A 13,978-nucleotide genomic window follows, 5' to 3' on the forward strand; every position below is an offset into this window, starting at 1 on the left:
TTAACTTTTTCAGTAATGCCTGTACATTTGACTGCTTTTTGAACGTATCCACATTTTGATAGTAAATACCACGTATATTCACTTTCCTATTGCTTTCTAATGCGTTCAAAACATAATTTATGACGAGAAGCATATTTGCTGAGAGATGCCATCAATGGTTGCATTTAAGGAGGAGATATGACATTCCCACATCTTAGAATATCCCCAGTTATGTTTAACTGCTGCCAGAGTACCTTATCTTTAGCTACAATGCCTTCTCTAATCAATTTCAACTGGGAGATGACATCTCTAAGCAGAAATGAATCAATAAAAAGATAGCAGCAATAGTATAACGCGCCTGTCAGTGAGCTTATTCCTTTCGAAATTAATAAGCAGCTCATTGGCCATATTGATGATGGAATAGAAAGACAAAGAAAAAGAAACCATGCTATCATTCAAGTAAATTAATACATTCTAGAATTCTGGTATAATTCATACAAGTGGTACAATTTGAAGTTCAGAGAAACTTCGTCCACCAGTAAACCTGTTTTCGTTAGTAATATGCTAATAAATACTCTTCGTTTCTCTATTATGTAAGCCAAACCTTAGTTTCATTCATACCTCCTCGCTTTTTAGGCGCTTGCTGTCAACTATTTCGCAGTCAGAAAATGTAAACGTTCAAGCAAAAGCACTCACTATCTGTTAGTAATTCTTCCTCACCTGCGACATCATCGATGGAACGCTTTGATGTCGTCAAAGAGGCTGTTTGATCGGGTATTTCAACCGTCTCGACAACTGTATTATAATTAATTACGTCTGTCATGTAGCTCAAAGTTCATTTACTCACCTTCCTCCTCGACCTGCATACCTGTATTGTCATCATTTGTAGTCGTCAAATCAACTTCTGCTGTTATCATTAGTTTTGTCTTCTACACAAGAAATACAACTTACCAGTAGATTTAACAGCCTCTTCATTTATCTGTGAGTCATAGTTACGTTCAGCGTCGACCGTAGAGACTTCGTTTTCAGATTGGATGGCAGCATTCTGCTCGTCAAGTTGTTGAATTTGACCAGCCTCCTCAACACTCTCAATGTCACCATGTGGTTGAACCTGTGGTGTCTGCTCTGTCTGCTGAGTCTCCTCGACAATCTCTAAATCAACATCTGGTTGAGCATCTGATTGTTTATCATCATTTTTGATCGTATCCTCATCATTTTGTGCAGCAACGGTGCTTCCTTCAGCAGGAACTTCCTGCTCTTCAATATTCAACGCTTTATTATCTGCTGAGCCTACAGGAGGAACTTCCTCTACAGCCTCCTCAACCTCAACAACCTCTACACCTTTATTTTCGAGACCATTAACCTCGTTATCCTCCGCAGGCAGTACACTCTCAACAGTAGTGACATCCTCAACCACTAAATCATCCTGACCAGAATTACCTTGAATTTCATCTGAGTCGTCCTCCACTTCAGCTTGTACAATTTCGGCGGCAACATCATCCTCGAATTCGACGCTTTCATAGAAAGTAGGATCATCATCATCACTCTCTGCCCTATATTCAAGGATATATTTGGATTTAATTTCCCTATCCTCGTCGTCAGATGCTGCGTTGGGGTTAACTTATGTTAGAACAAGAATGAAATACTCACTTTTATTAGCTAGTTTGTTATAGTGAGTGAAAAATCTATTGTTACTAAATGATATATTAATCTTAAGTCCTTGATTTTCATTTAAACGTGAGTTTAATTCAATTAAATCGTGTAAGGTAATATCATGCGTATAAGCATTATCCTATTAATTAATAAGAGATCTATCTAGCTAGTCAATTGCCTACTCACCTCTGAGATAGTCAACTTCTCCAAACTTTCAAATTCTAATAACATTTCCAAATCCTCATAATTCTGACTATCAAAGTGCAATCTACGTATTTCTAAAATTATATCATTTATTGAATTATCGTAAGCATCACTATCTATATTTATCTCTTTATTCTCGAATTTAAAGCTCATATTGGTTGACTGATGATGGCTGTACGGGTTAAAGAGCTATTTTAACAGAATAGACGATCTTAACTTACATTTATCACGTATTCTACACCTTTCTAGTTTCTTAGGTTTCATTCTTCTTATATAATCTTCAAAATCTTTAACATACGTTGGTCCACTTGTACTGAAATTACTCTGGGTTTGTGCACTTTCGTCGTTGTAGAACTTTTTAAATATCAACACTGTAGAGTTAGCTATAAGGACTATAGACAGTGATAGGTAGCTAACAACCAGATTATATGTTGCATCCGACTGTGACAAGTTGTTATACGCAACTAATAAGCCAACGATGATATTTATTATATAAATCAAATTTGATGTCCTACTATTAACGTATCCGAAAAATCCGAGTTCAAAAACCACTAAAATTTCATTTACTGATTGCTGATATTTTGTTAATCTGCTGTCTAAGCTCTTTATAGCATCTATCATTAATGCGAGACAATCAGCTATCAACAACACAAATGAAAGTCTATGTTAGATTCTTTAGCTCTGCTCTAGTAGGCGTTATACAACTCACAAAGTTGCTACCTTCGCTGTAAGCTCAAATTGCGACGAAAATTGCATCTTTACTGTACTGAATTTGAAAATAACAAATAGGAGTCATACACATTATAATAAATAACTGTTCATTGTTCTTAGACCTTACCTTTGCTCTCTTTGTTTTCTCAGTTTAAGTAGAACAAAGATAAATACGCGAGTTTAATATTCTATTTCATATAATAAAAAAGTAAAAGCACTAAGAGTACTTTTTTATTTGTAAAACCTACATTTATTTTCGACTTGACAAACTATCAACAAAGAAGACGCGACAAAATGGTTAAAAGGACGCGTAAAGATAGTAAATTAGATGATGATGAAGAAGTGCATGCACTACCACCATCTATGAACGCTGGAGAACCGCTTGTATCATCCTACAGCTATCACTCAGATGTCCCAGAAACCCTCCTCAATAACAAAGTAATGATGGGAGTTGATGAGGCAGGCAGAGGTCCAGTTTTAGGTAATCGATTATATCCTCACATTCATCAGTCTAATTAACGTCAGGTCCACTTGTTTACGGTATTGCATATTGTAATCTCGATTATGAAGATACACTCAAAGATGTTGGATTCGCAGATTCGAAAGCTCTCACAGCAGAATCACGTCAAACGCTTCTCGATAAGCTTATTTCACTCTCAGATCAACTCGCTTGGTCAGTTCGCGTGATGTCTCCTCAAGATATCAGCGCAGGAATGCTTAAGAAAGTTCCATATAATCTCAATGCACAATCACACGATGCTACATTCTCATTAATCAATGATGTTATAGCCAAAGGTGTGCAATTAGAACATGTAAGCGATAACCAACCCCTCTTTAACAATATTGAAGTCATTTAATAGGTATATGTTGATACAGTTGGACCAGCTAAATCCTATCAGGCGAAACTAGAAGCCGCATTCCCTTCTATCGGCTTTACAGTCGCGTCGAAAGCTGATTCATTGTTCCCAATTGTTTCAGCAGCTTCCATAGCGGCTAAAGTAACCAGAGATGCAATTATCGACAATTGGTCCTTCTTGGAACCTATTAGTAACGCGATTAGCTCCTCAAAGAAGCTCAAGAATGAGGATTCTTCAGTTGATGTCTCAGAACAGCAACCCGAGAAGATGAAATTAGGCAGTGGATATCCAGGTGGTAAGTTATTATATGAATCTGCTACATATCTCACATTTTAAAGATCCAAACACCGTCGCTTGGCTTAAAAACAACCTCGATGATGTCTTTGGGTTACCACAATTGGCCAGATTTAGTTGGTCGACAGTCAAGAACCTACTAGAATCGAATGCCCATCAAGTTACCTGGATGGATGAGGATGAAAATGTCTACAAGTCTCAACTTAGCGATGCACCTCCATCGTTAAAGAAGTTAGGCGTACAACCAATTTCCTCTCTTTAATTGTAATTCTAGAAGTATGCGTCTATGCATAAATAATAATGTATATCTACAATTTCTTTGTATACCAAAAAGATGAAATAAAAATTACGATAGATAAGCTAACGAACAGCGTGGTTGCCATTACCAGCGTCTCATGTTACCACCAGAGTAGCTGTTAGCACCACTGCTGAATCCGCCGCCGCCTCTGCCGTAACCGCCACGACCTGATTAGCTCGTCAGATATGTTAAAGAACATTAAAAGATAACGAACCTCTGCCGCGACCGCCGTAGCCACCTCGACCGCCGCCACCACGGCCACCGAATGATGCCTGCAAGTGAGTTAGCAATATGTAATACTATCTCAATCAAGACTAACCATTTCCTCTAATTCTGGTGGAACATTTTGGTTAGCTTCACGCAAAATCTTTACGAGATCACGGGAGCTCTTTGCGTTTTCTGTGGTAAAGAATGTGATTGAAGTACCTTTAGTACCTGCTCTACCGGTTCTACCAATTCTGTGAATATAATCTTCAACATTGCTGCTGAAATCATAGTTGATAACATAACCAATATCTTTGACGTCTATATTAGTAGAAAAAAATCAAAGTGAGCATTTGTTCAAAAAGCGCTAACAACGAAAAGGCTGCTGCTGCTGCTGCATCGAAGAAATTTCGAGTTCTGTGAGTAGCTATCAAAATAAAAGCTACCTCATCTCGAGGTTTTATAGGAATCGTATATGCTTACTATAACAATATCATAATCACTGCCCATTATACTACTATACAGCATAAAGACAACTAGACGTTCGCTATAATAATCGTGCAGAAAGCTGAAACCGATGTCGACTAATTATCTAGGAAACATCGATCGACTTCTTCTCTAATTTGCCTATCTTCATTTTTGAGATAGATCTAGATAAAAGATCCACGTCTGATACGATTCTCTGACCTCTCACTCAATCGCTCAAGATGGACAACAACAGAACCTGCGCTGTAAAAAATTAAACGTACCTAAACCACGTGAAGCAACATCAGTAGCAAGCATCTGAGCGACGTTAGCTGGGTTATTTATGTAATTCAAGAAACTCACAATTGGGGATCTACCAGACTTGAATTCTGATAAAACCCAGTCACGTTCTTGTTGTTGCTTGTCACCGTGAATGGCGAGTGCTGGCCAACCGTCTTGACGGAGGTACTTAGTCAAATCATCAGCGATACGCTCTAATTATTTGGTTAGCAAATGCTATATGATTTTTACGAACACTCACTTGTACCGATGAAAATGAGAACCTTAGCATTCTCTTGGGAAATTTGATCAAGGTGGGTGACAAGTCTACCACGCTTATCAAAGTCAGAGCAAACTTCAATAATTTGCTTGACGTTGTGGTTAGCTGATAACTCCAATGAACCGATGTTAACTTGAATCATGTTTGTCAAGAAATCGTGGGCCAAGGCCTTAACTTCCTTAGGCCATGTAGCTGAAAACATGAGTGTTTGTCTGTCAGGTCTGATTTGCTCGACAATTTTACGGATTTGAGGTTCGAAACCCATATCAAGCATACGATCAGCTTCATCCATAACCAAGTAAGTGACACGCTTGAGGTTGGTCTTGCCCATGTTAAGCATATCGATCAAACGACCTGGGGTAGCGATAACGATTTCGGCACCTCTAACTAAGTCCCTGATTTGTGGTCCTTTTGGTACACCACCGTATACACAAGTGTTACGAATTCTTGAAGATTTACCGAATTTTGTGCATTCTTCTTGGATTTGGACAGCAAGCTCACGTGTTGGAGCTAAGATCAATGCGATTGGACCGTCACCTGGTGATAACAATGGCTGTGCGTTGATGTGGACCATAGCTGGCAAAGCGAAGGAAATGGTCTTACCAGAACCTGTTTGAGCGATAGCAACCATGTCTCTACCGCTGAGAGCCATAGGCCAGGCTTGACATTGGATGGAAGTTGGTGATGGGAATCCCATCTTTTTGATTTCGTTCAAAATGTAGTTAGGGAAGCCGGCCTCGTCGAAGGCAGTGATAGGCTTAGGAACACCGGTACCGACGATAGACATGTCGTGCTTCTTTCTGAACTCGGTGACCTCTTGATCGCTACGGCCTTGAACGCGCTTGTCTTCGACGTAGAAATTTTTCTCAAACTTTGTCAAATTGCTGAAATCTGGTTTGCTGAGGCCGTCGCTGAAGCCATCGTCGTAACCACCGCGGGATCCACCGTAGTTTCTGTCACGGCCACCACCGTAGCCGCCGCCGCCACCGCCGTATGATTTTGAGCCACCTCTGTCATTACCGCGTGAGTATCCACCAGAACCACCATATGAGTTGTAACCGTTACCGTAAGACTGCATTTAATTAATATTTAAGTTATGTTCAGATATTTTAGACTCACCATCTTGAGAGTTGACTTTGAAGATTTATCAACGAACATTCTTTAACGTCTATCTCAGAAATTAAAAAATCTCAAGATTAAATACATAACTAGAGGCCTTTTGTATATTTTATAGAGCACATCCTGTAGCGTTCACGCCCACACGCTCCAGCTGCTCAAAGGCTAGATAAAAGAAATGGTGTATAAAGGACAGTTGATACAAAAGCCAGTTGTTCAATTGTAGTATAAGCATCATACAGATCCTAAGCAAATACCTGCTTGATTAGGTTCGTTTCCAGCATGTTGATACGCATGTTATCTACCGCTGGTATCGTCCGGCTCGGCTTTTGGTTCAGCATAGTTTGTATACGTCGGGATCTCTTTATCGCAGTCGTCCGCAGTCTCTGTCTCTCTGATACAGGTAGTATTTGCTTTGCCGTTGTCTTGAATGGCGTATATGTCAACAGCCTTCCAACTGAGTTTATCGTCAGCTTCCCTCTGATTGCTGTCACAGAATGGATGAGGTGTGTGATGTTGTTAAACATGTGCTTCAGTCTCTGCAGGCTCGATATTACCTGACTTCTCGTGATGACAGAACTATCCACCAAAGCGGTCACTGTTAATAGTGCAGCTATTACTACGGAGCTCATTGTTTATCTTGATGAGTGTCTTTGTCCTAATTTTAGGCTCCTTGGACCTGGAATGAGAATGGAACGGGACTCAAGAATGTAGCCTTGAGGGTATGAAGAGGACTTGCACGCTTATCTACTTGCGTTTATTATAGCATTCCAAATCCGGCAGTTCTGAATGTGAAACCAAATTCAGCAATCACCGTTGCCTAATTAGGAAACTTGAATAATATCTATAACGGATGAACATAACAATCCCCCACTTTTTCATTTAATAAAACTATAATCGGAAAGTTACAATATATATCTTTGATCAACTTATCAGTATCTATAATGAAGTCATACATGTATCACGGAATCGTGTATCTGTAAACATCGCAAATCCATTTATTGTTGCTGTGGTTGTTGCTGTTGGGCGAGTAAAGTTTGCAAAGACTCAACGACACCTGCCAACCGCTTATAGTCACTTAATAACGCCTTCACCTCGCTGACTTTCAAGTCATCTGCGTTAGCATTAAGGAAATGTGAGCTAGGTGGCTCATAAGCAGCCAATTGGCTGTTATATGACTGTGTTCTTGAGTGACCAGGCTTGAATGGGAATATGGAATTCAACTGAAAAATTTAGCTCACTCTAATTAACAATTATGTTACTTACTAACGAATTTTGAGAAGGCGATACACTCAAAGTTGCTTCCTGACTTTTAGTTGGTGAGCCTTGGCTGATTGACAATCGACCAAGGCCTGGTATACTAGCCAACCTGTTCGCAATATTCATCCTCTCGCCCAGACTTTCTTCTCTATTACTGTTGTTGCTCTTAAAGCTGCTCATAGACTTGACACTCCGTGCATCTGAGTCATTGCGCTTATGTTGGAAATCAAGGCTTTGCGAGACAGGCATATCCTTACTAGGGTTACCAGTTGTAGCAGAATTTGGTATATTCATAAGCTCTCGATCATCCGATGAGGCGTCTGGGAAGGTGTTCAAGCGCGGTTTGGTATCCTTCCCGCTTGCAATATTAGCTACGTTTGCCGCAATACTGGCTACTGAGATACTACTTGTGCGTCTATTAAAAAGATTTTGTGGTCTACTATTAACTGGACTACTTGTGAGCTCGTCTGCTGTTTTTATTATCGTAGGTGGAGGAATGTTATCTTCATTGCGATCAATCAATCCTCTCAGTGCACCCCACCCTGAATCTACCACACCTGATAGAACTTTATTGGCGGATCCAGCAAGATCTCCTATCTCAGCTGTGACTTTACTCCTTATCTTGCTGGATAGTTCATCCGATTCTACCTGGACTGGTCGAAGTGGAAGACTCGATTGTGCGATATCTTCTCCAAATCCAATAATTCTATCACTACCTCCCAAGCCCAGCTCCGAAAGGTCAACGGAGCTCAAGAACTCCACGGCTGCAGTTGCATTGACTAATGCATAGCTTGCCTCGCCCGACATGAGACCTTCGGCTCGGAAACGCTGAATGAATAGTAGGTTACTAACCATTTGTGTTGGATTTGACTTCACCATCGAGAATATCAGTAAAGGAAGTATTAAATCTGCACTGCTTGTTGGCTTGCTCTTATCTTCTCTTTCTCTATCTTTACTCTCTTCGTCCTTAGCTGAATCACTTTCTTGATTGTCACCCTCAGGACGCAATCTGATGGGAGGTAAAACTGCTAATCCATCAACAATGTTCTTGTGAGCTTGTACGAGGATATCAACTTTTTCAGCTGGACTTAAGCAACCTCCAATTTTCTGTAGCTCTTGACCACAGTCATTCACGACAGCCTCTAGACCCTTCCTAGCGTCAGCTTCAGCTTCGTTTTCATCCTGTCCGTTAAGAGGTGCGTCTGGAACTTGTACGCCCAGGTGGTTCAAATTGAGATCTAACATGTTCAAAGCTGCAATTCTAGACGACAATGTGTCATTCCGGATAATTTCCGCATTATTAGGAACGTAAAGTCTAAAGTATGTTAATTTCCTTGTGGTCATGCGATTGGATGACACCTACAGGTCAAATATCTCAGTAGTTACAACGCTTTCTACTCTCTCAACAGCCAATGACGCTTCATCTTCAACAGCTTCTTCAAGTGTTTCCTTTTCGCGCTCAGTTATGATTTCGCCAGCGTTTTCCTTCTGAGCTAACTGCTCATTCCATGACAATGAACTAACTTCATCGCGAACTTTGATATATAATTCTTGAATTACTGCAGTGCTAACATCAGGATCACTCAAGTTTGGAGTGACCATTCCCAACTTCTTTGAAGGCGCACGCTTCGCTAACAAAGTAGCAGAAGACGGCGTATCTGGATAAAACTGCACAACAAACTGAACGACCCTGTCTATTGCTTTAGAAGGCAGACCTTCAAGTCTCTCTCTGATTCTATTCATGACTGATTTTATGAGTGATCGTTTAACGTCGTCATAATTGACACTAGCGTCTATTGTCCTCACGTTTACTTCGACTGGTGGGCCATATTCATATTCAGATTCGTTGCGTGCTACATCAGATAGTGATGAAGGTGAGAGGAATGAAGTGCGTCTGTCGCCTCCACCGAAGAAAGTAGCGAAAGTCGACTTGCTTTGATTCTTAGCAGCATTTGTGAGTGAAGATGAACGTGAACGTGCCGTTTGTTTCGGTATAGGTGGTGTTGGAATAGTCAAAGTGCTAGTTATGAAACATTTGTGTGTTGGAAATTCTGTTTCGAAGCCAACATGATTTGTCATAGGCGTTAGGTTGTTCAGCAAAGCACTAAGCTATGTTAGACTTGAAATCAAAATACCTAAACAAAACCACCTACGCTCTCGTATTACTATCAAAGAGATTACTATTCAGATAGTTTTGACTCAAATGTCCGTGAAATACCAATTTCTCTCTATTTTGAATGAGCTGGAATGCTATGAAAGCGTTTAAGATACTCACTCATCCAAACTACCGCGTAGACCATTCGTCACGAGCATCTGCGCTTGCTGTTTGAAAGGACTTGCACTGGCGCCATGTGGAGCGTTTAGGGTGAAAATAATGTGATTTCTAATCAAAGATGGCTTGATGGGTATACTAAATGAGCTTGGTATGTTGGGTAACAACAAAGTAGCCTTGGAACACTATCAGATAAGCTCTGAAACCATTTGATTGCTCACCTTATCGGAAGACGCGAGCTTAAGAACATCCTGCCAAGAGATGTCTTCATCGCTTGGGGGTGCTGTAGCTAAAGCCTCTAAGATCTTGTAGCCAACGCTATCGCTCGGCAACCCAAGATTCTGAGCCGACGCTCTGAGCTGCTGTATCTGAAGCCTGTGTGTAGCGTCCTTTCCCTGGCCTGCGCTAGAACTCGCTTCTACACTCAAACTGGTGGCCGATATCGTGTGCGGTTTCCGCTGGTACATTGCGTAAGTAGGCAGAGATGAAGTAGCTTCTTGGTGTGTAGAGCTAGTATTTTCTGTGTTGTGCTGCTCCGGTGTAATGCTTTCTGTCATGATGGTCGTTCGAGTGAGAGATTGCTTGTTGTAGTTCAACTGCGACGTATGACAAAATGGAGCAGCTGAATAACGCTATTATGAAGAGATACTCGAAAGAGCGTAAAGTTGGTGAGGGTACAGTGAGTAAATAGTGCAGATCTCTCATTCGCATTCCTTATCTCTCATTCCAGTATGCGTCAGTATACCAGGGCCATTGTGTAGAGACAGGAAGAATGGTAGCTATTAAGAAGGTACATTAGAGCGCTGGTGCTAGATCTACAGTCTAACACTCCCTCAGATTAAAATTGGACAGTTCAAAGATGGCCTTGATATGTCTGCCGTGCGAGAAGTAAAATTCCTGCAGGAGTTGAAGCATGAGAACGTAATAGAAGTGCGTCGTCTGGTTTATAAGTATTTTCACTCACTCTCTCAGATGTTAGACGTCTTCTCTGCCAAACAAAACCTTAACCTCGTATTGGAATTCCTGACTACCGACCTAGAACTCATTATTAAAGATCGCTCTATCATTTTCAGACCAGGTGATATTAAATCTTGGATGGCTATGACCCTTCGAGGCGTAGACTGGTGCCACCGTCATTTCGTACTACACAGGGTGAGCATAGACACTCTTTCTTCACTAAAGTACCGCTTATACTCTATACAGGATTTGAAGCCTAACAATTTACTTATCAATGACAAAGGTATCCTTAAAGTAGCTGATTTCGGTCTTGCGAGAGATGTTGCTGAGCCCGGCATGAAAATGACCTCGCAAGTTATCACTCGGTGGTACAGACCACCCGAATTACTCTTCGGTGCACGCGCATACTCCTCTTCAGTCGATATATGGAGTGTTGGCTGTATTTTCGCGGAACTAATGCTTAGAACTCCTTACATGCCTGGCGAGAATGACATAGAACAGTTAAACACGATATTTAGGGCATTGGGCACACCAAAAGAGAGTGATTGGCCTGTATGTAGTAGTAAGACATACTCATAGAACATCCTAACCCACTACAGGGACATACCTCACTACCATCATATATCAAGTTCAAAGACTACCCTAAACAGCCACTTGAGGATCTTTTCAGTGCGGCTGGTAATGATGCCATTGAATTACTGGCAAAGTGTCTTCTTTATAATCCACATGAACGAATAACAGCTAAAGAGGTATGTCTGCATGGTATACCACAATTTTACTCATGTTATCGACTTAGGCTTTGAGATTGCCTTACTTTTCTAATCAACCGAAACCTACGCCACCACCTTTACTTCCAAAACCATTAAAGCAGCTCGAGCCAAGGCCGTTGCAGCCTGATGTTGTAGCAAAGCAACAAGGTGCCAATAAGCGCAAAGCGGGTCATGAACAAGATGGCAAGCCCGATCTTAGAAAAGTTGTGAGTATCTTACAAATATTTGAATGTAATTAATAAGAAAAGGCACGCAAACTGGACTTCAAGTAGTAAATTATGTATAATTATGTACAATGCACGAAGTAATTTATTAAGAATAAGTTAATGTCCGAGCTTATAGGTGTCCGTGGTGTTTTATACTTTACTTAATGTAGGTATATTTCTGAATGTTGATCGTTCGGCTTCCCTTTCCTCCTTGGCAAGTTGGCTCGCAATCTTTGATCTCGCACGGATCTTAGATCCATCTGCAGGGTCTTAATATAGATAAACATGAGATAACATGACCTACTTGTTATCAAAAGGAATGGGATAATGGACAGCGCAAATCCAAGCAATCCGATCAACGTGGATGCCCATGGGGCTGTCATACCCTCATACTACGAGTTTTATCAGCAATGGTACATCACTGGATAATTATACTCACCATTTTCATGCTAAACAGAGGGAATATGGCACCTAAGAAATTGCGGAACGCTGAAGTTGCCGCCTGTGCTGAGCTTGCATATGTTTCATAGCAATCGCTCAAGTAGTTGAATAAAGCGGTATAAACGACGTAAATACCCCAAATGAGGGTTACTAATCCGAATATGCACGGTATCGTAAAGTGTACATCTCTTGTTGTTGTCCAGGCCATGATAATGCAACCTATAGAGAAGAGTAATCCACCAGCACAGCTCCAGTAAAGACGCACTTCTGGCGCACATTTGTTGTTCGTACTTCTTGCTGCTCTATTACGATATACCGATTGCTGATGGAAGTTGCTCAGGAATCCAATAACCGAACCTATCGTTATTGAGATCAATACCAAGTGCGATTGACCAGAATTAAAGTGATAAGCTCTCTCGAACGTCCAAGGGATTGCGGCCAATATTCTACAGACGATCAGACAGTGCTCAATATAAAGCACTTACTCACAAATAAACGACTCCCCATAAGAAACCACACCAAAGTGACAAAGCGAAAACAATAGGTTCGACGAAAAGCTGGTAAGAGCGTTTGAGAGATGTTGCAATGCCAGCAGCATTGAACTTCGCAGTGTCTGGCGCATAATAAGGCAAGCCGGTCTTCTTTTTGAGAGAATTTGCACGATGTTTGACAATTATGTTCCCTCTAGTCTCTTTCAAGAAGAGTATACTAACAATGCAAGAAATGCAATTGATTATAAAAGTTATCCAGAGCGCCCACTGCCATCCTCCAAATCCACCGACACCATCTAGGTTCATCTGAGTATATCCGCTCCAGGAAGGTCCCACACCTTGTGTTCCAATGGCAAACAACGAAAAAACAGCCATAGGGAGACCCCTATCGCTGGCATCGAACATGTCGGCAATACTACCGCCAACGAGGGTGTTACCAACCGAGCTACATGCCCTAAGATATAAAATTCAGTTTAGCCAATGATGATAATGACAACATACCCTTGTAGCAATCTCATTACTACGATTACCGCGATGTTCTTTACTAAAATTTGCGGCAAGAAAAGTAAGGCATGCAAAGTACCGGTGACGACATATATCTGTCTCCTACCGAAACTTTCACTCATAGGGGAGAGAATCAACGGGAGCAATGAAACTGCAATCATAAACTTTGAAAATGTTAGTTAAGGTCAAAATTATCACCAGCTAACTTACGGTGGTCATACCCGAGATGTATTCAAGCTGACTAGCACCAGTATCCCTTTTTAGTGTGTCTCCAATGCTAGCATAGACAGTCATAGCTAAACCGGTGCATATGTTGATAAGTGTTATTGCGAAAACAATTGACCATTTCTTCAAGCCAGACCAGTTTTTCGGGTTATCGGAATCATTAGGAGTAAACTCGACAAGATACTTTTTCTCATCTTCTATTGGTATAGTTATAGTTGATTCGTTCTTAAATGACGATATTTTTGAACTTGCATCGTATGCAGGCATATTTAGTTGTTCTCTATGCAACTGCACCATCACTGATATAGTTTTATGCAAAGCGGACGATACCAAATAAAGTTGTTCGCATGATTCATATTTGGTATGAATAGAATGTTCACCCAACTAGTCTACATTCCTGCCCGGATAAAACTGAACTAAGGCCGGCCAAGAAATACTAGTCTGAAAATGAATAGGCACCGGGTGGAGAACGTCTGGGTCGTTGTAGAATGCAGACAGGAATGAATGAATGA

General features: G+C 40.9%; 7 protein-coding genes across 7 annotated transcripts; 2 read left to right on the forward strand and 5 right to left on the reverse strand.

Annotated features, from left to right (window-relative positions):
• Nucleotides 1-594: 594 nt before the first annotated feature.
• On the reverse strand, nt 595-1,989 carry WALSEDRAFT_64531 (hypothetical protein; the record flags this gene model as incomplete). Its single annotated transcript, XM_006958556.1, has 6 exons — nt 595-629; nt 676-774; nt 827-886; nt 931-1,584; nt 1,630-1,771; nt 1,819-1,989. The coding sequence occupies 6 exons, from the start codon at nt 1,987-1,989 to the stop codon at nt 595-597; spliced, it is 1,161 nt and encodes a 386-aa protein (XP_006958618.1).
• An 847-nt stretch (nt 1,990-2,836) lies between these two features.
• Nucleotides 2,837-4,157, forward strand: WALSEDRAFT_46271 (ribonuclease HII). The gene is made up of 4 exons (XM_006958557.1): nt 2,837-3,028; nt 3,073-3,359; nt 3,408-3,699; nt 3,743-4,157. Exons 1-4 carry the CDS (start codon nt 2,842-2,844, stop codon nt 3,958-3,960), a joined length of 984 nt encoding a protein of 327 aa, XP_006958619.1. The 5' UTR covers nt 2,837-2,841; the 3' UTR covers nt 3,961-4,157.
• Nucleotides 4,081-6,382, reverse strand: WALSEDRAFT_64533 (p68 RNA helicase; the record flags this gene model as incomplete). The annotated part of the gene is made up of 7 exons (XM_006958558.1): nt 4,081-4,163; nt 4,211-4,268; nt 4,316-4,521; nt 4,950-4,983; nt 5,029-5,159; nt 5,207-6,296; nt 6,344-6,382. 7 exons carry the CDS (start codon nt 6,380-6,382, stop codon nt 4,081-4,083), a joined length of 1,641 nt encoding a protein of 546 aa, XP_006958620.1.
• On the reverse strand, nt 6,379-7,204 carry WALSEDRAFT_60498 (hypothetical protein). Its single transcript, XM_006958559.1, has one exon. The coding sequence runs from the start codon at nt 6,970-6,972 to the stop codon at nt 6,586-6,588; it is 387 nt and encodes a 128-aa protein (XP_006958621.1). The 5' UTR covers nt 6,973-7,204; the 3' UTR covers nt 6,379-6,585.
• Nucleotides 7,205-7,227: 23 nt separating this feature from the next.
• WALSEDRAFT_60499 (hypothetical protein) lies at nt 7,228-10,440 on the reverse strand. The gene is made up of 6 exons (XM_006958560.1): nt 10,094-10,440; nt 9,876-10,048; nt 9,754-9,828; nt 8,964-9,704; nt 7,607-8,915; nt 7,228-7,563 (listed from the first exon to the last, which is right to left on the reverse strand). The coding sequence occupies exons 1-6, from the start codon at nt 10,427-10,429 to the stop codon at nt 7,339-7,341; spliced, it is 2,859 nt and encodes a 952-aa protein (XP_006958622.1). The 5' UTR covers nt 10,430-10,440; the 3' UTR covers nt 7,228-7,338.
• Nucleotides 10,441-10,461: 21 nt separating this feature from the next.
• Nucleotides 10,462-11,900, forward strand: HOR2 (Pkinase-domain-containing protein). Its single transcript, XM_006958561.1, has 8 exons — nt 10,462-10,551; nt 10,603-10,662; nt 10,710-10,802; nt 10,845-11,024; nt 11,076-11,381; nt 11,429-11,578; nt 11,626-11,805; nt 11,848-11,900. The coding sequence occupies exons 1-8, from the start codon at nt 10,486-10,488 to the stop codon at nt 11,869-11,871; spliced, it is 1,059 nt and encodes a 352-aa protein (XP_006958623.1). The 5' UTR covers nt 10,462-10,485; the 3' UTR covers nt 11,872-11,900.
• Nucleotides 11,880-13,965, reverse strand: WALSEDRAFT_32723 (MFS general substrate transporter). The gene is made up of 6 exons (XM_006958562.1): nt 13,452-13,965; nt 13,239-13,405; nt 12,736-13,191; nt 12,245-12,692; nt 12,110-12,197; nt 11,880-12,065 (listed from the first exon to the last, which is right to left on the reverse strand). The coding sequence occupies exons 1-6, from the start codon at nt 13,731-13,733 to the stop codon at nt 11,956-11,958; spliced, it is 1,551 nt and encodes a 516-aa protein (XP_006958624.1). The 5' UTR covers nt 13,734-13,965; the 3' UTR covers nt 11,880-11,955.
• Nucleotides 13,966-13,978: the final 13 nt, after the last annotated feature.

Source organism: Wallemia mellicola, assembly GCF_000263375.1.
Source record: "Wallemia mellicola CBS 633.66 unplaced genomic scaffold WALSEscaffold_11, whole genome shotgun sequence".
Classification (NCBI taxonomy): Eukaryota; Fungi; Basidiomycota; class Wallemiomycetes; order Wallemiales; family Wallemiaceae; genus Wallemia; species Wallemia mellicola.

Bases quoted from the DNA above. Each gene is read 5' to 3' on its own strand.
- WALSEDRAFT_46271 (XM_006958557.1), top strand. From the start codon at position 2,842: ATGGTTAAAAGGACGCGTAAAGATAGTAAATTAGATGATGATGAAGAA. The intron at 3,029-3,072 runs GTAATCGATTAT...AATTAACGTCAG, and splicing joins AGGCAGAGGTCCAGTTTTAG to GTCCACTTGTTTACGGTATT. The intron at 3,700-3,742 runs GTAAGTTATTAT...CACATTTTAAAG, and splicing joins AGGCAGTGGATATCCAGGTG to ATCCAAACACCGTCGCTTGG.
- WALSEDRAFT_32723 (XM_006958562.1), bottom strand. From the start codon at position 13,733: ATGCCTGCATACGATGCAAGTTCAAAAATATCGTCATTTAAGAACGAA. The intron at 12,693-12,735 runs GTGAGTAAGTGC...GATCGTCTGTAG, and splicing joins TTATGGGGAGTCGTTTATTT to AATATTGGCCGCAATCCCTT. The intron at 12,066-12,109 runs GTAGGTCATGTT...AAGACCCTGCAG, and splicing joins CCCATTCCTTTTGATAACAA to ATGGATCTAAGATCCGTGCG.
- WALSEDRAFT_60499 (XM_006958560.1), bottom strand. From the start codon at position 10,429: ATGACAGAAAGCATTACACCGGAGCAGCACAACACAGAAAATACTAGC. The intron at 10,049-10,093 runs GTGAGCAATCAA...TAGTGTTCCAAG, and splicing joins AGCTCGCGTCTTCCGATAAG to GCTACTTTGTTGTTACCCAA. The intron at 8,916-8,963 runs GTAGGTGTCATC...AACATACTTTAG, and splicing joins ACTACTGAGATATTTGACCT to ACTTTACGTTCCTAATAATG.
- HOR2 (XM_006958561.1), top strand. From the start codon at position 10,486: ATGGAGCAGCTGAATAACGCTATTATGAAGAGATACTCGAAAGAGCGT. The intron at 10,803-10,844 runs GTGCGTCGTCTG...TCACTCTCTCAG, and splicing joins AGCATGAGAACGTAATAGAA to ATGTTAGACGTCTTCTCTGC. The intron at 11,025-11,075 runs GTGAGCATAGAC...TACTCTATACAG, and splicing joins GTCATTTCGTACTACACAGG to GATTTGAAGCCTAACAATTT.
- WALSEDRAFT_60498 (XM_006958559.1), bottom strand. From the start codon at position 6,972: ATGAGCTCCGTAGTAATAGCTGCACTATTAACAGTGACCGCTTTGGTG.